At 43.6% G+C, this 25,397-nt stretch overlaps 1 protein-coding gene across 6 annotated transcripts in view; it reads left to right on the top strand.

Annotated features, from left to right (window-relative positions):
• PDE8B (phosphodiesterase 8B) overlaps positions 1–25,397 on the top strand; it is a 270,623-nt gene that overhangs the window by 160,769 nt on the left and 84,457 nt on the right. For all 6 annotated transcript variants that reach the window (XM_040450213.1, XM_040450253.1, XM_040450228.1 and 3 more), the window contains exons 7-10: positions 6,365–6,443; positions 9,964–10,104; positions 11,642–11,730; positions 13,828–13,888. In XM_040450213.1, coding sequence (XP_040306147.1) covers positions 6,365–6,443; positions 9,964–10,104; positions 11,642–11,730; positions 13,828–13,888 — 370 coding nt within the window. The remainder of the gene's footprint in view (positions 1–6,364; positions 6,444–9,963; positions 10,105–11,641; positions 11,731–13,827; positions 13,889–25,397) is intronic.

The raw sequence follows: 25,397 nt of genomic DNA, 5'->3' as shown, positions 1-25,397 counted from the left end.
AATTGTCTAGACGTCTGTCTGCTGGAAAGATGTTCTGCTTCCGGGACATCTTGGGATATCAGGGCCCTAGCTCATGCCCGGTTTTGTGGAGGTTCCCCTCTAGCACATCAGACCTTGATTTCTTCAACGTATCCCCCTCAAGTAGGAGAGAAGGGCAGAGAGGAGGCTCTTGCCAGCCTATAGCTCCTGGGAGTCTAGCCCTTCACGGCTCCAGGCTTTTGGATGCCATAAGGTCCCTGGCATGGTTTCTGTCTGTGGCCAACCCAGAGGTCATGACGGTTTCAGGCTTAGTGAAAAATAAGTACGATAGCATCTCACCGTAATGATTATGCTTATCTTGATTACTTAATTGGCATTCAAAGTGGACAAAACCCTGTGTAAACTTAATTTTTCTCTGCCATCCTTGGAAGTAAAATGGATTGGCATAAACCCATAAAGGCAGGTTTTTCTGGGGTTTGTTTACCCTGGTCAGGGAAGTCACTTTTTGGTGGACAGAGAGCTTTAAGAAATAGTGTGGGGAGAAACAGTCACTTCCTTAGGCAGGGACATATTTTTTTAAAAAGTCAAACTAATGGAAATTCTGATATTTTAAAAGTCTTCAGGGGCGCCTGGGTGGCGCAGTCGGTTAAGTGTCCGACTTCAGCCAGGTCACGATCTCGCGGTCCGTGGGTTCGAGCCCCGCGTCGGGCTCTGGGCTGATGGCTCGGAGCCTGGAGCCTGTTTCCGATTCTGTGTCTCCCTCTCTCTCTGCCCCTCCACCGTTCATGCTCTGTCTCTCTCTGTCCCAAAAATAAATAAAAACGTTGAAAAAAAAATTAAAAAAAAAAGTCTTCAGTGAGGAATACTGGTAACGGTTTTTGAATACATAAGTGAAATCCCTAGGTTTCTTTGTATCCGTGTATTTATTAACTTCAGAGAACTTAAGAGACGTTTTCAAGAAAACCACACTGCCTTGACTTCAGCAATTTATGATGTTTATTGTACATTGTTTTTATTCCTTGGGATCTCTACTCTTTTTAATTAAGGATAAAATGACTGTACTTTTATTTTTTTTAATGTTTATTTACTTATTTTGAGAGAGAGAGAGAGACAGAGAATGAGTGGGTTTGGGGCAAAGAAGGACAGAGAGAATCCTAAGCAGACTCCAAGCTCAGCACAGAGCCTAACCTGGGCTTGATCCCATCCATGACCATGAGATTGTGAACTGCGCTGAAATCAAGAGTGGGATGCTTAATCGACTAAGACACCGAGGTGCCCCCAAAAGACTGTACGTTTAGATTTTTTCATGATAGATAGAAAAAGAGGGATGTCATTGTGTTTCAGTTCTTTAACTGCGTATGATCCACAACAAGAATGAACAGCAGACCCCTTGTTGCTTTGATAGGTAAATCCTTCATTTTAATTAACTGATTTTAAATAACTGAGGTTTGAGGTTTCTTAGGCAACATTTAAGTGTGATGGCACATGTAGGATGTCAGAAGGTGAGGATGCCTGGTGGCTCAGTTGGTTAAACATCTAACTCTTGATTTTGGCTCTAGTCATGATCCCAGGGTTGTAGGATTGAGCCCCGTGTTGGGCTCTGTGCAGAGTGTGGAGGCTGCTTCAGGTTGTCTCTCTCCCTCTCCCTCTGCCCCTCCCCAGCTCACGTGTGCACACGTGCTCTCTCCCTCTCTCTCTCTTAAAAAAAGAAGCCTCATTCATTGTCATCAGGGCAAAGGCAGGTCTGGCAATTTGAAATAAACATTCTTAGCCAGCACGAGGGTTAAAAGAATGGGCTTGAAGTTACTGTGCTGATAAAATTTGCTTAGAGCCAGGGCACTGAACACTTCTGAGGGTCTCATCACATTCTGAACTTAGCACGTTTCTAAGTACATAAGCCTGCATAAGTCCCATAACTTCTCACCCCTCACTGACTGGAGCTGGTTGGAGGAGTTGAGCCCATTGTGGAGGTCATAATGAGAAAGCTCAAGTTCTTAATGCATGCAGATCAGTGTGAAGTTGTTAAATGGAGTTGACTCAGGCAAGCAATGGTGTCCGAAAGGTAGGTTTGCCCCGGGTGCAGATCCCTTTCCACAGCAGCTTAAGGTAAAGAGTCTTGTAAAGACTGGTAAAGAGCCTCTCTTCCTGGTCATGAGCACCCAGCAAGAGAGCAGCCCCAGCTGTGGGGAAAAGAAAGCAAGAGTTCTCCACAGAAGGCCAGAGAAGGACTATGTGGTCAGTTTCTTCCATTGGTTTTTGGCTAGTTCTGCCTCAAGCATCTCCAACTTCCTTCCTTTTCTGGAGGAGAAGGGTGTGTGTACATGGTTTGACTCTTCCTGGGTACCCTATATCTGGGCCTAGCAGTCAGGGGTTGGTGACCCATTCCATGATCTCCCCAGCTCCATCCATATTCAGGGACATCTAAAGACTCCACCTGGACCTCAGAGTCAGGCAGGCAACTCTGTCACTTGCTGCAGATGGGGAAAATGAGGCTCTTTATTATACAATGCCAGAATAATTATAGTCTAATTATATAATACTTTTCTCTGCAATTCCGCCCCCAGCTGCAGCTAAATATGTGACATTGCTAGCATTCTGCAAGGACAGTCTGTACTCTAAGGATGATGTCAAATGTTGAAGGTAGACACTCTTGTCCAGGTCCTGGTGTATGGTAACCATATTTAGCCAAGAACACCGAACGATCATGTGATCAAAGAAAAAATATTTAATTTTAAAATTCCATTATAAAGAATAACTTCTAAAGAGAGGAGATAAATCACATCTCTGTATGCTTGATGAGTTTACCTTATTAAACAGTACTATTGTTTATGGGACAAATGAAATGGAGACTGTCTAGGGAAATATAGGGTAAATGGTGATCACTTCTCTTCCAATGTTCTTATGCCTCTTTATCATGAAAAGAACTGTGTTATCTGAAATGCAGATAGGATTTAGCTGCTTACCGGGAGCTTAAACTGGTAAGTTTATACTAATGCAGCCCTGTTTCTCTTACCTAGGACTTAGACCCAAATCATCATGTTCACTTGATTCCAAGTCTAAAGAGAATAGCGCGGTCCTCCATTTCAGGAGTCAAAGTCTCTGATGGACAAAACTTGAGTTCCATGGAATACCACACTTCTCGGTATCAACAGACATTTATAGAGCACTTTATCATGGGCCCTGCGTGACAGGCACTGTCACAGGAGTAGAGTCCAAGCAGTGAAACCTTAATGTAATTGGCTCCCATGGTACGGCTACCCAGGATTGGGGCTCACCAGGAGCAAGTCCATGACGCCCTGGCCACCTGTGCTTCCCTCTGCCTGCCTCCCAGACCCTGCTGGGATGTAGATTTAGGTTCAGATTTAGGTTTCCCTGAAGCCACCACCTTGCACAGTCCCACCTTGTTGCAGGCAGCCTCGTTTTGTGTATATATGTGTTTTGAGTAGATTCTGGAATACCCGTGGTAGGAATACAGGAGATAATGCAACCCAACCACTCCTGCCCCAATGGACAGAGGAAAACACTGAGAGCCAGGGAGACTCTTGACATGATCACAGCTACCCAGTATGTTGGTGGCAGTGTTGGGGTCGGACCCCGGCATCCTGCTCTTCAGTCGGATGCACTCACCACCCTGTCACACCACTGTGTTCTTTGTAGACTTGTAGACATGACACTTGGGCCCCTATAATATTTGCCTTTTCCATCTGGACCTTCAAGGGCTCCTTAAGAAGGTGAGGGGATATGGTTCTGTGGCCTGTACTTCATGGGTTTCCACATCGCGGCTACCTTTCCTTTGTGCTTTTTCCAATTTTCCAACTTCTCAACCTGAAAGGTACAAAAATTATCTGAGGCACAGTTACGTGGTTCCTAAGAACAGAAAATTAATAAAGTTAAGGCTCTTCTGCATGAAGAATATTAATAATTAATACACGCTATTAAATTCCCAAACTTTAGGAACATGATTCAAATTGATTACTTCATTTTGCTGCAGGTTTATTTAAATAGAACCATCAGCCAAATTGCTTTAAAGCCTAGTTCTTAACAGTGCTGTCCAGCATGTCACTGGGAGAAAACCATCTGCTGGTCCCATCCAGATCCTTCTACCTTGACTGTTGATGAGAATTTGCTTTGTCCCATTGGGCATTATACTGAAGATTTTATGCTTTGTGGATAATCATACAACGAATGTTTAATAGATGAATTTTGGACATTTGGAGCTAAGATCTTATATAAGGGCTGCTCTTGAATTGACAAAAACACTAATACTCTGAAGTACCCTTTTAAATGCTTAGGTGAGGCACACAGGCACGTTAAGAAAACGGGCAAAAGATGAATTTGTCATTTGATAAAATGTGTTATAGCTTAATTATCTAGCTCTCAAATGTAAGGTTTAGTCCACACAGAATGTGCTTTTCCACGTCTGACTCCTGGGGGACAGGAAATGCTTGCCTCTGCTGCACCATCGGGTTCTGTACGCACATGCCTGGAAAATACTTCTGAGACGACTAGCTGTTGCTTGCCTCTTTGTGGGAGGCAGGGTACTAGTGACTTTGGTAATGATTTAAAATTCTTTTTTTCCCCCTTATTTTAGGTGATCTGGTTTACAAATGCGGCAATGGTATTAAGGCAGTACATGGTTGAAATTAGACTGGTACAATTTATTTATTTTATTTTTTTTTTTTTTAATTTTTTTTAAACGTTTACTTATTTTTGAGACAGAGAGAGACAGAGCATGAAGGGGGGGAGGGGCAGAGAGAGAGGGAGACACAGAATCGGAAACAGTCTCCAGGCTCTGAGCCATCAGCCCAGAGCCTGACGCGGGGCTCGAACTCACGGACCGCGAGATCGTGACCTGGCTGAAGTCGGACACTTAACCAACTGCGCCACCCAGGCGCCCCTAGACTGGTACAATTTAAATGAGGAAACGTACTGTACCCATCTGGAATCTCAGACAAGTTAGACTTACCTTCTCCTCAGCTCACCCATCGCAGTTACTTATTTACCCTTCCACACTGGTACCTTCATCACTGCACCATGGACTAAAATCCTTCACTCCTCATGCAGGTTACCTTGCTATTATTGAATGCAGTTCTTCGTTAGATAGTTCAAGTATTCTCCTGAGAAAAGATAGGTTATGATTTCCTTTTCTTTCCACCAATGGCCTTTGAAAGTGTTAGAGAGTAGGGAGATACTGCTCCGAGATCTGACAGGTAATAACAAGTACTATGAGCTGAATTCTTACATTATCTGAAGCACTTTGAGAAATGCCTCACATAAACTGTTGATTTTTACAGCAACCTATAAAACAGGTGTTATTACTCTCACTTATAGATGAGGTAACTGGGAGCCAGCAAAGATAAAAAGTTGCCCGTGGTGCCATAACTGGCAGAATACAGAACCAGACTTCAGCCAGGTTTTTTTCCCCCTCTTCCTTGTAAATAGTTTAAAACAGGATGGCAAATTTAGATGCCTCCATGAGTGGAAAAAATGAATAACATCTTATAAAACAGTATGGTTTATAAGAAGGAACATGAATCAAGTAAATCCTTTTTTTTTTTTTTTTTTTTTTTTTATAATGTGTCAGACAGGCCTCACTGGGACTCTTTAAACAGCCAGCACAAATATAAAAGCTCTAGAAACTAGCCACATACTTTCTGTGTTAGATAGTAAATAACTTACCATATTTGGAGTTGCGCTAGATTTAGAAGGTACTTAAAATTCTAAGCAATTGAGAAGTTGAAATATTTCCAGTATTCTACATGTATATTAGAAAGGTCACCAAGAAAAGTGCCTACCTGGAGAGCTGTAGGGTTAACCAGGCAAGAGGAATCTTGCCATACGTGCCTTCCATCGTGCCAGTGGGTGAGGTTGAAAGCAAAGTACCATATAAAGGCTTATTGACTGGAGATTACGAAAGTAAGAAAAGAGGAAAAAGTATTTCTGTGTCTATTGAAAAAGGGCAGACAGACTACCTCAGATTCAGTTTGGGTTTAATTCAGTTCTAATTGTTGGGGACTTGACTCCACCGTGGCCCCACTAGGAATGAAACAGAAGAACAGTGTTGACGTAGATCCGGGAGACCTGTAAGATGGCCTCCTGCAACTTCGTTCTCTTAGGTCTGTATTAAGGTTTCATTGAGCACATAGGTGGTTCTTTCCATGATCCATGAAGATTTTGCTGGATTGCAATTCTTCTTTGTGTTATAGTCAGAGAAATGTATGCTGCTGTCAAACAAACTAGCTTACTTTGAAAGGCTAGAGATTTTTTTCCTTCACAAAGAACATGGCTTTAATGAATTTGGGGGAACTGTTTACTTTGATAAATTAACATATGAAACGCTAATGGTTTTATAGCTTCACTAACATTGATCTTTCGCAACTTTCAGGGCCTGTAATTCAGTGTTTACAGCATTAGACCACTGTCATGAAGCCATAGAAATTACAAGTGATGACCATGTGATTCAGGTACGGAGACACTTTTTGTCTGGAGATGTCAAAACAGAACCTTTCAAGTTGGAGCCATCCTTTTCCAAGGAACTTTCCTATAATCCTCACATTACTGTGTATTTTCTTTGGAGAAAGGGGCATCAAAAATATGTAAAGAAAACTGATAGACTGAAATCTAAGTATTAGATATTCACCGAGAATAAAAAAATTATTTTGGATCCAAACCTATGCTTCCTATGACCAAGATAGGGTAAATTCTTTGATAATTTGCGAAGACAGCATTTAAATGACGCCAGAAGTATGTCAAAATTGTAGAGTAAATGCTTATGGGAATGAAATGTTTTCAAAGGTATTCATCTATTTGCCTGCAGTTGGTATTCTAATTATACAGCAGTCTTGTATGGTAAAGTTGTCTTCCTAAGGAAATGTGTATAGTAGATGAACCTTTGTTGAAATGAAGTCATCTTACTGTATTTGTTGGAAGGTAAGACATTTCTGCTACAACAATAATTTGAAATGTGGACTTCTCCATCGATGGATACTGGCCTGCCTGGAATTGGTTTGCATAATGGCACTGAGTGTAAGGAACACTTCCTGTCCTCAGTGGAAACCAAAGACAGTGCTCAGGATATGGTGGCCACACAACAAAGCCCCCTCCGCACACAGATACACCCTGCTGTCAAACCGAACCAGTAACAGCAGCAGCCCACCCTGCCTTGGCCCCTTCATTAACATGTTCGTAATGTTGTCTCCTTTCCATTCAATGACTCTGTGAAAGAAACACAAGTGCCCCATGATACTGATGGGGGAAACTGAGGCCCAGCAAGGTCAAGGAATTTACCCAAGGAAAACCCCAGTAATAAGCATTGGAACCAAAATCTGTAGCCGTCTTTCTGATTATAAAGCCTTCCCTCTTGGTTCCGTGTTTGGCTGTATTTCCAGAATCTGTTTTTGTGGCTGTTCCTTGCCGTGGGTCTGAAAGCTTCCTCTGGTTGCTGTTAGTGCCCACCTATGCACACACAGGTGTGCATCCTGTACTGCAGAGAAACCAGACATGTTTGCTACCGACCAAGTGCAAATCTCACATCCCCCTCACTTCTGTCCAGACTTGAACAATCCATTCCAAACATGAAACGCATCTGCTTTGCACCCCCCTCTGACAGTGGGCAGCCAGATTGTGATTTCTGTAGTGAGGAGAAGGGGCTCCCTGCTCTCCAGTTGCCTTCCCCAGTTGTCGTCTGATGACTCCTTGAACAGGGAGCAGAGTCCTTCATTCTATGGTGAGCATCTGGTGGTTAGAGACCCTGTATCTCTGGTGGGGAGGGGGTGACGTGGTGGAGTCGCCCCCTGCCCACCTTTACTGTGACCAGGAGGAAACAGGCTTCCCCTTGAAAAAACCTACTGGCAATCTGAATATAAAACTCAAAAACAAGGGGAAAGAAGTTGAATACAGGATGTGATAGGGAAAAGAGAAATAAAGTGACATTTGTGTTAGGGATTTCAAGAGGAGCCCTCATGGACAGGGTATTTCACATATATTCTTACTCATTACCAGAGTCCTTCTCAAGGCACGGCCACTGAGGGGTTTATGCCTCTGTGTGACTATGCATGTTCAGAGGTTAGTTGATGGCCCTTAAATTTAGGAATAATATATACCCATCCATCGATCCATCCATCTCAACTCTTTGCTTTAAAACATTTACACAAAGCTTACCATATACCAGGCACAGCACTAAGCATTTTACACTTTCTCATTTATTTCTTAAAACAACTTTATGAGCCAGGAACTACTACTGTAGCCATTTTACAGATGAAGAGACTGAGGACCAGAGGGGTCAAGTAACTTGCCCACAGTCATGGAGCTAGTTAGTGGCAGAACCAGGATTTGAACTTGAGTGCCTTGGCTCCAGAGTCTATGTTTGAGTGCCTGCTGCATTCTGAGGTTACAGGAACCCTAGCATGAACAGAGGGCCATGACTTGTACCCATATCTGCAACTGAATAGTGAAGGTAGAATAAACACACATGGAAATGTATGAGGATTTGGCCAACAAGGAAAATAATACATATATCACATATTTACTAAACAGTCCTGAGTATCCAGAGATAAATCCAAAGTAGGCTTTTTCTGGAGGATTTTTATGTCTAGTGGGGGAGAGAGATAAATAAAAACTTGGATTGAGTGCGACAAGTCACTGGAAGCCTGCACAGGAGAGAGTGGGAGCCTATAGAAGTGGCTCCAGCTCAGAATGGGCATGGGGTCAAGGGTAGCTTGCTAGAGGAGGGGAGGAGATGGGAGGAGGGACAAATCCAACTTGGCAGGGCATGGAGTTGGGGAGGGGTGTTGTGAGGGGAGAGAACACGTAGGCAGAGGCCCACAGATGAGGAGGAAGTACAGGGAGCTCAGCCCGCAGGTGTAGGCCCACCTGGTGAGCAGTAGCCTGCTGCCTGGCCCCAGGAGGGTGGTGATAGGAGATCGCTGAAGGTAGTGTCACCACCCCAACTCTTCTGTCAGCCTCATAAGTCCTCGTGCTCAGGCTCCAGAGCACCCTCCAAACCTCTCCAGCTCCCAAGTTTAATTGTGTTAGTAGGAGGTTTGTTCGCAGGGGAACAGCTCCCCAAGTGTCCCTGCATCACCAGGCTACTTACTACTATTGTCATAGTGGAGTGCAAGAGTGATTATGATTATAGTTTGCAAGCATGTTTCTGAAGCAGCAGATGGATGTACGTGATGCCCAAAGAAATCCATGACCTAGAGGCTGTACGGTCACATTTGCCCCGTGTTCTTTGTCTTTCTTGTCTCCCTTATTCAGCTTCTCATCTAGTAGATTGTTCTTGGAGAAGAGTTGGAGGGTGGAGATGGGACCTGGGAGTCAGGCAAGGAAATAGCTCTGAATTCCAGGGCCCTGGGCAGAATTTTAGAAAGAAGCCTCTGAGTCTGCTGGCCTCCAGATGTGCCAAGGTGGCCTCTTCTCACACCCACATGTGCCCAGTACTGAAAGGGCTGCCTCCTGCACAACCTGTTGAACTAGATTTATGGTTCAGGTGAGATGGGAAGTGGCCCCAAGCCATAGCATTGGTTAGTAGGCAGTGGCAGTTAGAAAGGAGGCATGAGAGAGCAAATCTCTGCCTTGTAGAGATGTGACTAATAGAAGCCACAACCTGTTCAACCAATTCATTTTTATTCTAACTCATTTTTATTTTTTGACTGTTTTCTTCTTGGCCGATTGGGGATGAATAAGGCCCACAAGAGGCTGGCTCTGCTAGATGAGGACTTCTTGCTCTTTGTCTGCTAAGGAATTTCTTCCAATGCCCCAGAGAGAACTAGGGTGGTGAATGAATACATTGCTGCTCAGGAGTGAGGCAGCGACTCCAGGGGGCTTACTGAAGTGACAGAGACCAGTCGGCACCCACGTCAGAGAGTGCTCATCCAGGGAACTTCTTACTTGATATTCCAACCTGTTCCTCTGTGTCCCAGCAAGCACTCCTGAGGGCACACAGCATACCCACACTGACCTTTAACCACCTCCTGTTCACAGTACGTCAACCCAGCCTTTGAAAGGATGATGGGCTACCACAAAGGCGAGCTCCTGGGGAAAGAGCTCGCCGAGCTGCCCAAAAGTGATAAGAACCGGGCAGACCTTCTTGACACCATCAACACGTGCATCAAGAAGGGCAAGGTGGGTGCAACAGACAGATTTGCAGACCCCTCCCCAATGCATTTTTGTTTGAGTTTTATGTCACGTCTTTAAGATTGGCTCCTTTGATGACATGATAATTAAGTGAAAGATCTCTTATGTTGGCAAAATGAGTCAAGTTGGAGGTTAATTTTGGATACAAGTGAATCAAGCACTTACGATGATGTAGAACCTGATGACTTTGTGTAAGGAGAGTTTATCCTTTCCATGAATCTGTCCTCGCTCTCTTTGCTGCAGTATCGTTGCTGCCTCTGAGCAGAGTTCTGCCCACAGGGCTGTTGTGTGTTTTTAGTGTGTCCATTGTTTGGGGGACTGGAAGTACATGTATCCGTATTTCCATGTGGGCCCTGTTCTTGGTCACTTTTCCCTTTTTCTGTTCTCTTTCCTGATCATAGTTGAGTAGAGACATGCCACTCACTTCTCCCTGTCATGTCAGTTTGTCCAGCAGCCAAAGAGAGGGCTGTCAGTGTGGCAGGAAGCTTCCCTGAAGCCCTCTCTTCCGGAAGTGGAGTATGGCTCCGGCAGCTGGAACTCCCTGTGCATTTTCTTTTAAGCATTCAGAATGTTTTCACATAGTTATGTCTTTCATCTTGCTTTCTCTGATGTGAAATAGTGAAATGAGCACTGTGTTCTTTTAATTGGGGACTGTTTATAGGAATAAAATACGTTTGGGTTGTATATGACAGCCAACGTTAATTTTTAAAAAATAGGGGCAGTGAGACTGAAAAGGAATCAGGACATTATCAAGTACTCTAGAAAATTTTGCCAGGGTGGTACTGCCACACGCATGGTGGCCCAAGAGGCACACCAGTTAGCCGTCTCGTGTGAGGGAGGGGGCAGAAACAGGCTGAAGAGAAAATTGGGTTCTTGTTTATCTCCTTCCTCTCAGACATGGTAGAGGGACCACCAGGCCCTTGATGAGCTAATTCCCTGGGGTCCAGAGACAGTAAGAATGCTCACACTCTCCTTAACTTCATAGAAACTGCCAGGAGCCAGACGAGTCCCAGAGAAGTCTTGGTAGGATGCCCCGTAGAAAGTAGGAAGACAGGTTTCAAGATAAATTAAGAGACAAGAACTTAGAACCACATTTTCCACTTTGTGTATGTGGGCAGGTTAGTTAGAATCTCTGAGCCTTGGTTTACCCATCTGAAAACTAAGGATGATAGTATCAAGCTTACAGGCTGCTGTGAAGATTTGAAGGAAGACCCCATCAGAATGGCACCTTGACCTGGTGCCACTTAGACCCATAGGACTGAGAGCGGAGCTCTACCCACTCATCAACTGTCCTAGGACCCTGAGGGGCCATCTTGGAGGTGGACATGTTGATCTTGGGGTCTTAGTGCAGGGTGACCACGAGCCTTAGGTGGTAAGTGTTACAATAGGTACAATGATAAAGCAATGTTTTATGGAATGTAATGAAAGCATGTGGGAACTTTATTGCTCAACTTGATGAGATCCTCTGAAGAAGCAGCCATTAGCCTCAATGGAAGGATTTTAAGAGCTCTCTTTGTCCATGTAGGAGTGGCAGGGGGTTTACTATGCCAGACGGAAATCCGGGGACAGCATCCAGCAGCACGTGAAGATTACCCCAGTGATTGGCCAAGGAGGGTGAGAGCGAACTCTTGAACTCTTTTAATTGAAGGGCTCATGTGGGCATTGGGTTTGCATATGGAAATACCACTGTAAGCACTAGACCCACTCATACGGTGGGGTTGGGCTGTACATAGCATATACTGTGGACAGACCCATGTGGCTGGCAACAGCCTCCAGACGTGGCTTTCCCTTTCCCTCTCTTCTCTTGCTTATGGGCTTTACAAAGCATCTCCCCAGCTGCCCACCTCCGCCTTATCATCTGTGGTTCCATTATCCTCACTACCCTCTGAAGGAGCTGTTTTTAGGCTTTCCCCTGTCATAACAGCAACAACAAAACAACAAGGCTCGCTGGCTTCAGCCCTGCGCTGGGAGCCACCTTTCTCTCCTTGAGGCACCAGCTCTGTAGTGGTTCTCTTCAGGCTGGCTCGCGGCTTGTTCCACAAGGTGAAGAGAGTCCTGGAGGTCATGGTTACATAGATAAAGGTGTGTTTGGCCAGAATCAGGTGATAAGATTCCATTTAATGTCAGATTATCAGAGAAGGTCAATACATAATTTCTTTTCCTTCTCTCAGTTAAATTTTGTGAGAGGGTTTACAAAGCCAAACAGGATCCCTAAACAAGTACGCCACTGAGGAGCCTCTAGTAAACCACCTTGTAGGTCAACACTAGCTTCATAGCATGGTTTACAAGGGACCCATGCTGTCACGTGATGTTTTGGAAAAAGAAGAGGTAGCAGTTGTCATGCCAGTAACCAGAAGTGGTGAGTCCTGCCTGTGACTCGTAAGACTACCTGAGTACCTTCCAAATTGTTGGGTGGTTAGAAAACAAAACATTCTGTAAAGTCAGCTAAATGTCTTAGGTTGTTTCCTCTCCAATTGTACTTGTTTGGTAAGTTTTGAAATTGTTACCCCTCATTTCAGAGACCGTCATCTCGTATTTCCTGACATTTGGCTTCCCTCTGGGGCATTGGCAGGCCTGACAAGGGTTTTGAGCACAGAGAGAGGCCTCCCCTGCCACCCCCTGCCCCTTGAGCTGGTGGCCTTGGCATGGCCATTTCCACTAACAGTCTGTGCTCAGAGGCCATGATGGCTGTCACGTTGCTACCTTCTTCTCAGAAAACTTAAGCTAAGATTCGCTCTGTGTGTGTGACCAGAATTCTTAGGTGACCAAGGCAAGAGGAGACACTTTTGCTTGGTAATTTCTGTCAGAATGAATTTTTCTTATCTCCCTGATTTTACAGATAAGTGGGAAGTTCTTTTGTCTAGACGCAGTGTTATTTTTCCCTCACTTGTAGACAGTGCACTATCAAAGGAAATTCTTATTAAAAGTAGGGAAATTTTATCTCTTCCTGTTTACTGAGGCTTATTACAGAATAACCAGTATTTTCTATACTCTCTTCAGTCCTCCAGAGAAAACTGAATCAAAGAGAGCGAAACAGGAGACTCATTCCTGTTCCTATAAAATCTCACATAGCCCTCTAGAATTCCTGGCTCCCCTCTCGGTACCAAATCTACCTTGAGCTGATTTTTGTGCAGGGAGCTGTATGGCCTTTTCTGGTCTCCCTTGTGGTAATGAGCAAGACTGTAGGCCGTTTTGGGATTCTGTCCATAACCTTGAAATAAGAGGATTTTTCTCTGCCTGAAAAATGCCATCATTGTGATGACCACGCTGTGAAAGAATATGGAACATTAATATGAAAACAGCAGCCATGTAATTTGGTCATTGTCCAAATGAGTCTTTTGCTTTTTATATAAGCTGTAAAATTATTCATGTCAGTGGAACTAAAACCAACTTCTTCTCGAGGAGCGTTTCATCCTATCGCTGGAGATATCTGGGAGACAAGCTTCAGGAGTCAGTTGCAAAATGAAATATCCATTAGGAAAGTGTGTCTGAGCCAACTGTGATTAAAAGGGAAGCCCAGTTTCTGGAGGCATGTGTGGGCTGTGTATGAAAAATGTGTTTTCCGTAGACTAGGTTTTGTTTGAAATTTAAATGTGCCCTAGAATGGACCCTGGGGTTTTGCTTTAAGAAATTCTGTTGATGTTTTCATTTGCTGATTTGTTGAATCATCTCCTATCTGACTCACTAATAACTGATAATTTATGTTATTAGGAAAATTAGGCATTTTGTCTCCCTCAAGAAGCTGTGTTGTACCACTGACAATAATAAGCAGGTATGGTATTCAGTTTCCTTCCTTTTGCTTTGTCAGCTTGACCACATGTTACATTCTCACCACTGTTCTCTGCTTGTCTTTATCCATATCTTACTGTACTTGCCAATTTAGGAGGTGTATGACAAAATTAGGCTCCTTTGACAGACAAATAGTAGAAAAAAAAAATTCCCTGCAGGCTTATGTTGCTTTGTTAGTAATATACAGCAGTTATGATTTAGCCTGTGGCTGTGCAACTAAAGACTAATGTATTTCATGAGAGCATAAAATTCTTCTTCCAATTAAAAAAGTCCTCTTTGTCTATCATAATTTCTTAAATGAATGAAAAGCATGTATGTATTTGAGCATTTCACTCCCACCAGTTCCTATCAGAAACAATCATTCCAAGTTAGTAAAAATTAGTACTATTAGTACTGTTTATTTTTACCATTATACCATGCAGAACAATACGTTAGAATCTTGTCTTCTGGAATAACAGAATTTTAATAAGTTGCTATATTTAAGAACTCATAAAGGTAGTTTTGTCGTAGAGAACAATGCTGATGTTGGTAAATTTTCTTTCTTATACTTTTATTATTGGGTTATGTGTATTTTCATTCATCCTTTAAGGTTTATTGGTTAAAAAGCCCTGAACATACGTAATTACTAGTGATCTATTTTTGAAAACACAAAATGTGGCCTTTGACATAGATGGAGATTTTAAAAGAAGGGATAATGTCTTGAAAGGATATGAAGGTCTTTGGGGCATGACCCATTTTAGAGGAGCATGTTGGAGACTTGGAAAGTTTGGGATCAGATAGTGGAGGCTGGCCAGACAAGGAGAGAAACTTTGGGGTGATAGGACTTGCTGATGCCCAGGCTCGTCTCCCATGAATAGGCAGCTCCTGGAGGGAAGTCCAACCTGGGTGCCGTGAGCCTGTGGTGGGCTTTCAGCTGGTATCTCAGTCCATTGAAGGTATTCGTGTCTTCATGCCTGATTTTTGTTTAACAATGATTTGATACATGTATATATTGCAAAACGATCACCACCATAAGTCAACATGCATTACCACACATAATTCCAAAACATTTTTTGTGATGAAGTCTTCGTTTGAGACCTATTCTCTTAGCAGCTTTCAAATTTACATTACAGTATTGTTAACAGTGGTCACCATGCTGTACATTATATCCCCATAACTTACTTAATAAGTGGAAGTTTGTACCTTTGACCCCTTAACCCATTTCGCCATCCCCGCACCCCGCCTCTGGCAGCCAACCTGTTCTCTGTATCTATACATTCAGTTTTTTGTTTTCCATTCTGCATGTAAGTGATATCATGGTATTTGTCTTTCTCCGTCTGACTTAATTCACTTAAGATATCTAGGAGATAATCTAGGTCCATCCATATTACTGCAAATAGCAAGATTTCCTTCTTTTCTGATGGCTGAATAATCGTGTGTGTGTGTGTGTGTGTGTGTGTGTGTGTGTGTGTGTGTGTGTATTAGAGACAGAGAGGGAGAGAGAGACCACATTTTCTTTCTCCATTCATCCATTACTGGATGCTTAGGTTGTTTCTGTGTCTTGACTAATGGAAACCATGCTGCGGTGAACATGGGGGTGCATATATCTCTTTGAGTTAGTGTTTTTGTTTCCTTTGGATAAATGTCCGGGGGTAAATTGCCAGACCATATCGTAGTAACGTTTTTCATTTTTTGAGGAACCTCCAAAGTGTTTTTACATAGCCCCTGTGCCCTTTTCTTCACATCTTCACCAACACTTGACTTTTCATATCTTTTTGATACTAGCCGCTTCAAAAGATGTGACTTGATATCTCAATGTGGTTTTGATTTGCATTTTCCTGATGATTGGTGATGTTGAGCGCTTTTGCATGTACCTGTTGGCCATTTTTATGTCTTCTTTGAAAAAGTGTCTGCCAGTGTTTAAATCAAAAATTTTTTTTTGGCTTTTGATTTGTAGGAGTTCTTTATATATTATATATATATTATATATATAGATAAGGGTACTAATCCCTGATTTGCAAGTATTTTCTCCCAGTTGGCAGGTTGCCTTTTTATTTTGTTGATGGTTTCCTTTGTTATGCAGAAGGTTTTTAGTGCGATGATGGTAGCGTCAGTTATTTATTTTTTCTTTTGTTGCATTTGTTTTTGCTGTTGTATCCAAAAAATCATAACCAACACCAGTGTCAAGGAGCTTAGTCCCTATGTTTTCTTCTAAGGGATTTATGGTTTCAGATATTGTGTTCAAATATTTCTTCCATTTTGAGTTGATTTTTCTGTATGGTCTAAGATAGTGGTCCAGTGTTATTCTTTGGTATGTGGCTGTCCAGTTTTCCTAGTACCATTTATTGAACAGACTGTCTTTTCCCCGCTGTATATTGTTGACTTGTGATAAATTAGTTGACCATATATATGTGAGTTTATTTCTGGGCTCTCTCTTCTGTCCCACTGATGTATGTTTCTTTTTTTTATGCAACACCATACTCTTTTGATCACTACAGCTTTGTAATGTAGTTTGAAATCAGGGAGCATGGTGCCTCCAGCTTTGTTCTTTCTCAAGAGTGATTTGGCTATTCTAGCAAAATATTCTGGACTAGTGAAGGGAATCCTACATTTTCATAGTATTTAATTCATCATAAAATGCCTTCTTCAGCATGGTGAATTTCACCTAGAATCAGGAAGTTTTCATTTACTACTGAGACATCTGGGAAAGGAAGGGAATTGACTTTCATAGAAAAGTAGATTCTGTCAGCAAAGTTTACACATTCCAAGAGAAAGAAAGAGATCTGGGTGAGAGGTGACAGGCGGGGAGACATCCTGGTGGCTCTTGAAAGAGAACCACTGAACCCACACAGTGCAAGCCAACCTGTCATGGGCTGTGAAGCTGCTATGCACGGTGTAGGCCCACCTGTGCTAATTCGTGTTCATGCCAGAGATGAGCCAAGTACATTTTGTGGCCGGTATCAAGCACAGCCTTCCCCCACCAGCCGATGCTTGATCTTCCTCCTTTCTTTCTCAGTCGGACCCCCAGCCTCCTTGTCACCAGTGTTCCCACAACCACGTGTGCCCACATTCTACCCATCTGTCACCCCCCACCATCATCATGGCTGTTTGTGTGCCTCAATGCCCTCTCCTCTCCAGTGCGGTCACCAGGCTGTGCTTGTCCTTGGGGGCACATGCTGCCTGACGCACGGTGGGCCCTTTGGCCGATGGTTAGCTTGAATGAAATTGAATGTCTAGGTCCTGGCTTCCTGCCACCTACAAATCCTTCCTGCTTCCCAGGGAGAGCAGGCAAGCCCTTAGTACAGGACTTAGGGGTGCAGAATACAGAAAAGAGGGCCACCTCTTTTCTGATGCTGTAAATAGAAACATCTTTATTGCCGTGAATTAGCTGCTGTTCTGAGAAGAGTGGAAACGCAGAGCTCAGATACCCTGAGCCATTGACGTCACCTAATGGTGCTGCACAGGCCTGGAGAGACACTTAGATTTTCCAATAACAAAGAATTTTTATGTCTCTGGCTGGCCACAGTGTTTTTCCTCCTCATCGGAGGAGGCTGGAGTGAATGGTGATGAGTCTGTGACGGGAAGGGCTCCCCAGAGGTGGGAGCAGCCTGTCTGAAGGCGGTTCTGGCTGTGCTGATTTCTGGGATGTTAGCCTTGACGTCAAGATCCGCCCATGGGTTTGCATCTTAACAAGGAATGAAATTGTAAGCCAGGATGCTATCTCCTGGTAGTGCTTGTCGTCAGCAAAAATCCCTTTTCCTGTGTGAGCCCTGTAGCTTCTTGCCAAGGGGCTGGAAGTGGTCAGTGAGGTTTGTCTGCGGTAAATACCGTCTCCCCTTCCACCACACACCCTTGCTCCCCAAATATGTACTAAACACCTGTACTGGTGCCAGGGACAGTCTCTGCCCCAGAAGCTGTGGGGGTTACAGACTGATAAACAGGATGCATTTCTAGAGTGCCGTGCAGGGGAGGTGTGAACTGAGAGCAGGAGAAACAGAGAACGTAGGACCAAAGGAGACTGGCTAGAGTATTTTTAGGTGTCGTCTAGGACAAGGGGCAACAAACTACACCCCACAGGCCACATGTGGTCTGTCGTACACGTAAAGTTATGTGGAAATACAGCCACATTCTGTGTTACGTAGTGGCTGCTTTCACGCTACAGCAGCTGAGAAGTTACAACAGACACCTAGTGGCCTACAAAGCCTAAAATATTTACTCTCTGGCCCTTCACAGAGAAAGTTTGCTGACCACATTTCCAGAAGGTAATTTTCTTTTTCGAACTACCCGCCTTCCTAGGCCAGGTACACTCTTCCTGGGATCCCAGAAATGGCCTCCTCCTGTCAACCCTGCACCCTGGGGCAGAGCCCGTCTCAACCTCTGTGTAGCAGTAAGACGTGAGGACCTGTTTCCTTAATGCTTTTGCCTTTTCACGAGGTCTAAATCCAAATCCAAATGCATGAGTCAAAGTGGAATTTCGGGGACCTGCCACCATGCTCCAGCTGTCAAGCTCATGCTGGGAAAGGAGAGTTCTAGGATCCCAGCTTCACACCAGCTTTTCCTAAGCTGGCATCATCAAAGCAGAGGGGCCTCACCACTGGCATCCCTATAGTGCCCACCCTTAGTGCGTCCCCCATTCTTGCTTTTTCCTCCAAGCCTTGGCCATGAGAATATGGAGAGCCCAGCGCTCCCAGAAGCCAACATGCTGCAGGCATGGAGCCCTGGCAGAGAGTATGGGAAGCCAGGGGGCAAGAGGGTGGTGGTGCCGCTGGCGGTCTTGTGTCCTTTGGCTCGGATCATCTGGTCCCTCTTCTTGTGGATGGATGACTCACGTGTCATGGAGAATCCCAGGAGAGGTGCAGAGGTTGCCTGTCCATTAAGAGGAAGGTCGTTTTGTGTGTGTGTGTGTGTGTGTGTGTGTGTGTGTGTGTGTGTGTGAAGTTAGGGAGCACAGACACCCAATGAACAGCTCCAGAAAATATTCCCTGTTCCACTAGGTTGTAGCAGGGGAAGGTCCTGATCAGGCTCTGAGGTGGCATGCTGATCTCTGGCTTATCAAGGTTCTGAGACAAAGGCTGAAGGAGAACAGAATGAGAGCAGTCTAACCTGCATTTTGCACAGGACTTTCCAGACCTGGTGGTAGTGAGGGAGGGGAGGGAAGGAATACTGGAATTCTAGTGACCACCTCCACATCCTCGTTTTAGGGAAGAAAAGTTGTTTCAACAGTGAAAAAGAAGAGAAGGACATAATCTCTGAATGAAGAATAGCTATTTAACTTGAATAAGTTTTGCTTAATAAAAACACTTGTTTCTTCCACTGCAGACTGATATAAGCATTGTAACATCCTAACATCACTCTGGGGACAGACATTTGGGGTCACTGCTTTAAAAGCACTTTTATCTGTGTAACTTGTTTGAGAATAATAGGGGCAGAAAGAAGGGCTGAATTGTCCAAGTTTGCAGTGATGGATTCTCGCTTTGAGATGAACTTTTTGGGGTTCATTCCTATTTTGTTGCATAGCATGCTATTTAATCTTGAAATTGTAAAAATTAGGGAAAAAAATAGAACTTCACTACAATTATAATGCATATGACTAAACCTGTCAAAAGTGCCTAAGACAAGATACAGAGGGTATAGAGTGGCAGGGAGTAAGAAGGGTGAAAGAACAGGTCTTCCCTTTTGGGAAGGCTTTGTGTGGGGATGGAGGGACTAGGCCCTGAAGGCAAAAACAGTGGAAAATTTTAAGGAATCAGATTAAGCTCAACATAAGAAAGAATTAACAGAATGGGCCAAGCTCCTAGGTAGTTTGTGGCTAGTGAGTTCATCACTAAGGGAGGTAATCAAATAGTATATTGAGCACTCAGTAGGAAAAGCTGTCTGGGGAGGTCGCTCACTGGCCAGAGGTTAGGCTAGGTCAGCAGCAGCCCAGGAATTTGTTATAATTGCAAAGTCAGACCAACAGAATCGAAACTCCAAGGGTGGGCCTAGGCAATCTGTTTTAACAAGGCTTCCAGATGATTCTGATGGGACTCTGAGGTTGAAGAGCTATTGGACAGGATGAATGGCTGTCAGGCTCTGATACCATAAAGTTGGATCACTGGTTCATCAGTGGGGTCTGTTCTGGGTTAAATCTAGTCGGAAAAGATTTTTTTCGCTTGTGGCGGCCATCCAGCCCTCCTCTCCTGAATATGGGGACCCTGACCCATGCTGCTCAGGACCTTGCCTTGCAGGGGACCCCTAGAGCTGCATGTCCAGTCTTGAAATGTGGCTAGAGATCCACTCCAAGTGTAAGCCACGTGCTAAATTTCAGAGACAGTATGAAAAAGAATGTAAATGATCTCATTAAAAGTATCTTAGTCTTATACTGATGACATGTGGAAATGATACTTGCACATATCGTACCTAAAATATCATTAAAATTAGTTTTGCCTGTTTTTACTTTTTCATGTGACTGCCAGAAAATTTAAAATGACACGTGTAGTTCGCGTTTGTGGCTCACACTGTATTTCTGTCAGGCAGCTGGTTTCACCATTCCCTCCCCTGTCAAATCTTACCCTGAATCCCCCTTCCCATTCACAGGTGACAGGGGCTGACAAGCTGAGCACACCGTCTGGTTTCAGCCAGTGAACCGGCCGCAGATGGCCTCCCAAGAGATGAGGCTAAGACCCATTCTCCAGGCCCCTGGCAATGCTCCCCCTGTTATGGGAAGATGATCTGCTGGGCACTTAAGCAGGCCTTTAGGGAACACTTTTGTTTGGGGGAATTGTGGGAGCACCTTTCATTAGTTCTTAAACTGTAGCAAAAAGCTATTATTCTTAGAGCTCTCCAGTAGACAGCAGGAACCCCAGGTGCCTTGTCCTGTGACAGCCTTCCACCCCCTGCCACAAGGCCCATCCCCATTCCGCAGCCCCAGACTGGCTTTCTCTTAGGTCTGTCCTTGCCCTTCTCTGTTCTTAGGCCTCTACTCTCCCCACATTTGCCAACTTCTGTTCCCTCTGGTCCTTTCCTTCCTGGCAGGTGGCTGGGCTAATAATAAGCCTTTCCATGATTTTTGGACTTCTCCTCTAGGGTGTGGCAGAATAGGCTCCTCAATACTAAAACAGTCCTGTAGCCCAGGCACTCTCTGTAAAACAGAGAAATGTCTGGTGCAGGCAACAAGCAGAGACAGAATTACAGGCTGCTTTCTGCTCGTTGCTAGTGATAAATATGTTTGAATTTGTCCTAAATGCCCAGGATTTGAGGTCTGTCTCATGTTTTTAATGGCATGGACTGTTTGCAGCTTCCTTGTTCTTTAGAACTCTACCCAGCTTCTCCTCCCTCTAAGAAAACTTCCAGAACCTGCCAGCCTGCAGCCTCGCCTGCACCTGCCATGAGGAGATGGTTTTGCTTCTCTTCTGCATTGCCCATTGGACTCTTAATCTTATCCTGCTTTGGATCAGTTCTCACCTGGGGACAGGGACCCCACTGTGTGTGCCCAGGAGACATAGGGAAGTTCTTATGAAAACTAATGTTTACTCCCTAACACAATAACCTTTGAAAGGCATAGGAGATTAAAGATGAAGCTTTTATCTAGTCCAAAATTAGTATTATGTGTTGAGTATTGGTCTGTATGTAGCTAATATGTCACACATGCTCTAATGTATTTTCCATGTTCTCCCAAGACAGTTGGAGAAAAAGGGAACTGCGATTGAAAACATGGCCTCATTCATCCCGGGAAGTGGCTACTCACATTTAGAAATGTTTTTTTATGTAATCAGTATATTAGCATGATGTTGAATTTATACACATGTACTTGACTCACAGTAGGTGCTCCAAATAATTGTTAATGTATTTGATAAAGCCACTAAGTAAACACCATTTTTCCATTTAGCTTTAGCACATTTTTACATGAAGCTATTTTTTAAAAAGTCCCCAATGTTGCAAAACCACATTTTTCCCCCCTGAGAACTACATTTGAACTGCCGAACCCTCAGCACTCATAAGTGGAGTACCTGCTAAGTGTCGGAGGGTGCAGACAAGTGGGAGGTCATGGCAGGGAGAGGGAGCACGAGTGGGGCAGGGACCCTGAGAATGGAGAGATGGGATTACATGTGTGGGAAAAGTCTTGAGTCAGAGGAGAGGAGAGACACAGCTTCATGGCAGGCATTGGTTCTGGCTGCCGTAGCCCATCATGACAGGCTTCAGAAAGCACCCCTGGGGTCTGAAGCTGAGAGGGCATCACTGTGCTCACCAGGGACAGGGTGAATCAGGCACTTTCTGGCCAACGCGGACCCACACTGAGCCTGGTGGGGGAGCAAGAAGACACAAGTGCCTTCACCCTTTCGGAGCAACTTGGCCCTGTGTGTTCAGCAGGACCACAGGCCTGGGGCTGTCCACCCTGCGCAGTGATGCGCTGGGTTCCTTTGCGCTGTGTGATCCTTATCGCGTCCTCTCTGCCATGGCAGTAGGTATTTAGCCCACGTTGGGGACAGCTAGGAGTGGAGGATAGGAAAAACAGAGGGAAGGGACTTAAAATTCTGAGGTGCTGATCAAGTTGGCCTCCTGTGAAGCTGTCCATGTCCTCTCAGTAGTGAAGCCCAACCCAGCTCCAGTGGGGAGCCCTTAGCTTGAAGAAAACCACTTTGATTTGAGAAAAGTAAGATAGGTTTGGTAATAAGCAGTAAAGAGGCAAAGACACATTGAAGACAACGAGGATTTAACGAGGAGATATTATGTTTGATTTGGGGAGAAGGGATTTTTTTTTCCTCCAAAATTTAACTGAAATTCTAAAGGTTGCATTTTTATATAATCTGTCATTCAGACTATTGCAAGATTTTGCCCACTGTGCAGACTTAGACTAATTGAGCCAAAGAGATTTTCACATTATCTTAGACCTGATTGTTGAAAGGATTGCTCATTTAGCATTTGTGGATATTAGCCCTATCTGGAATTTGTTTTGTTTTCCAAACTAACAGTTGGTGGCTGACTTCTCAGGAGGAACTCGTTTACTTCACATTGAGAACTTTTCAGTTTGGGGCATGCTTGGCCTTAGCTGAGCATTCATTCATCCAGTCAGTGAGCGTCAGTTGCCCCTGAGTCCTTTCACCCAGTAGAAGTCACAAGGACAGATCAGACTGAGGTAATAGGTTTCTCCTCACATCCACTCCTGCCGAAATCCTTGGCTGGCTAAAGGGAACCCCCACCATCCACTCAGTCATCCTCACCCTAAACCTGGGAACCACCTTTGGCATGCTTGGTTTCTTGTGTCCCCCACATCCTAGAAGACATTTAGTCTGAAGATTGTGTCTTCCTAACAGTTCTAGACTCTGTGCCTTTCTCTCCATCCCACTCCATTTTATCCCACTGTGACTTCTGGTTGTCCTGCTCTGGCCGCCCATCTGCTCTCTGCCTCTATGAAGAGATAGATCGGCAACGGCTCAAACAGGTCCAGGAGAGGAGATGTTTTAATTTTCTGGAACTATGTGAGTCAGTTGTTAAACCACCCATTGTTAAAAATACAGGTTATGGAAACATGCAATTCAGTTTTTAAAAACTTAATAGTAAGCACTCAAAATCCATCACTTCTTCAGTGTTTTACTCCATTATACTATTACCTGAGCTCTTGAGGTCATTTATGTTTGTCTTAGCTGTGTGGTGGAAACACCGTATGAAGCTCAGCTGCCACATCCAGTGACGTCATGTTGGTAGCTTCAAACAGCCATGCTGGGAGTGTGTTTAGACCAGGGAAATCAGCAAACACTACAAATCAGGACTTTTTAAAAAATTTTAGACAAAACCTATTTAGCTTATTAAGTGCTCTTTTTAATACCTTTATAGTGAAGACAGACAATGAATGGACAACTCCCTCCCTCTCCAAGCAGTGTTCATACTTATGTATATATTCACTATTTAGGTCTTGAAATTCATCCTGTAACAACATAAACCCATGGTAAATTCTGAACAGAGAAACACACTGTAGAGAAATGCAGTTGGGTAAGATATGTTTGGATGAACACCAAAATGTTTTATTTTCTATTTTTAAATTTTTCTAGTGTTCATTTATTTATTGAGAGAGAGAGAGACCCTGAGTAGGGGAGGGGCAGAGGCATAGGGGGACAGAGGATCTGAAGCGGGTTCTGCGCTGACAGGAGCAAGCCCGATATGGGGCCCAAACTCACAAACTGTGAGATTATGACCTGAGCTGAAGTGGGATGCTCCATCAACTGGCTCACCCAGCTGCCCCAAGCCAAAAATTTTTAACCCATATTTGTGGCTTACTCTAGATCAAAATATATCTGTATTGGCTCAGATTTTTTTTTTTCACTGAGATAGAATTGGCATAGAACATTGTATAGTTTTAGGTGTACAGCATAATGATTTGACACATGAATACACTGCAAAATGATCTCCATAATAAATTTAGTTAATATCCATCACCCCACAATTACAAATATTTTTTCATATGAGACCATTTAAAATCCACTCTCTTAGTAACTTTGACATATCCAACAGAGTATTGTTAATTATAGTCAATATGCCATACATTATATCCCTAGGAATTACTTATCTTATAATTGGAACTTTATACCTTTTGACCACCTTCACCCAGTTCACCTACCTCCTGCCGCCAGAATCACAGGTCTGTTCCTTGTGTCTTTGAGCTCAGATTTGTTTTGTTTTTTTGTTTTTTGTTTTGTTTTGGTTTTTGGTTTTTAGATTGCACATGTGGGTAAGATAATATGGTAATAGAGTGTTTTTCTTTGTCAGTCTAGCTTATTTCACATGGCATAATGTCTCAAGGGCCATCCATATTGTTGCAAATGGCAAGATTTCCTTCTCTTTTACAGCCAATATTCAGTTGTATATACATTTCACATTTTCTTTATCTGTGTATCATTTGACAGACATATAGGTTGTTTCCATGTCTTGGCTATTGGAAAGAATGCTGCAATGAACAGGGTGTACCTGTATCTTGGCAGAGTTATTTCATTTCCTTCTAATAAGAACCCAGAAGTGGAATTGATGGATCATATGGTAGTTCTATTTTTAATTTTTTTTTTAGATATCTCCATACTTCTTTTTCCATAGTGGATAGACCAATTTACATTTTCAATAGCATGAAAGTGTTTATTTTTCTCCACATCCTCAAACACTTGTTATTTCTTGTCTTTTAAGTAGTAACAATAACAGATGTGAGTTCATGTCTCATGGTGGTTTTGATTTGAATGTCCCTGATGAATAGTGATGTTGAGCACCTTTTCATGTCCCTGTTGGCCTTTCGTATGTCATCCTTAGAAAGATACCTCTTCAAATCTTCTGTCCCTTTTAAAATCCAGTTGTTGGCTTTTGAGTTGTAGGAGTTTGTTACGTATTTTATTTTATTTATTTTATTTTTTATTTTTTATTTTTTTTATTTTTTTTTTAATTTATATATGAAATTTATTGTCAAATTGGTTTCCATACAACACCCAGTGCTCATCCCAAAAGATGCCCTCCTCAATACCCACCACCCACCCTCTCCTCCCTCCCACCCCCCA

This window comes from Herpailurus yagouaroundi, unplaced genomic scaffold (genome assembly GCF_014898765.1).
Source record: "Herpailurus yagouaroundi ecotype Mexico unplaced genomic scaffold, PumYag 29, whole genome shotgun sequence".
Lineage (NCBI taxonomy): Eukaryota > Metazoa > Chordata > Mammalia > Carnivora > Felidae > Herpailurus > Herpailurus yagouaroundi.
The sequence above is the reverse complement of the archived record's forward strand: the minus strand, read 5'-3'. Positions and strand labels throughout refer to the sequence as shown.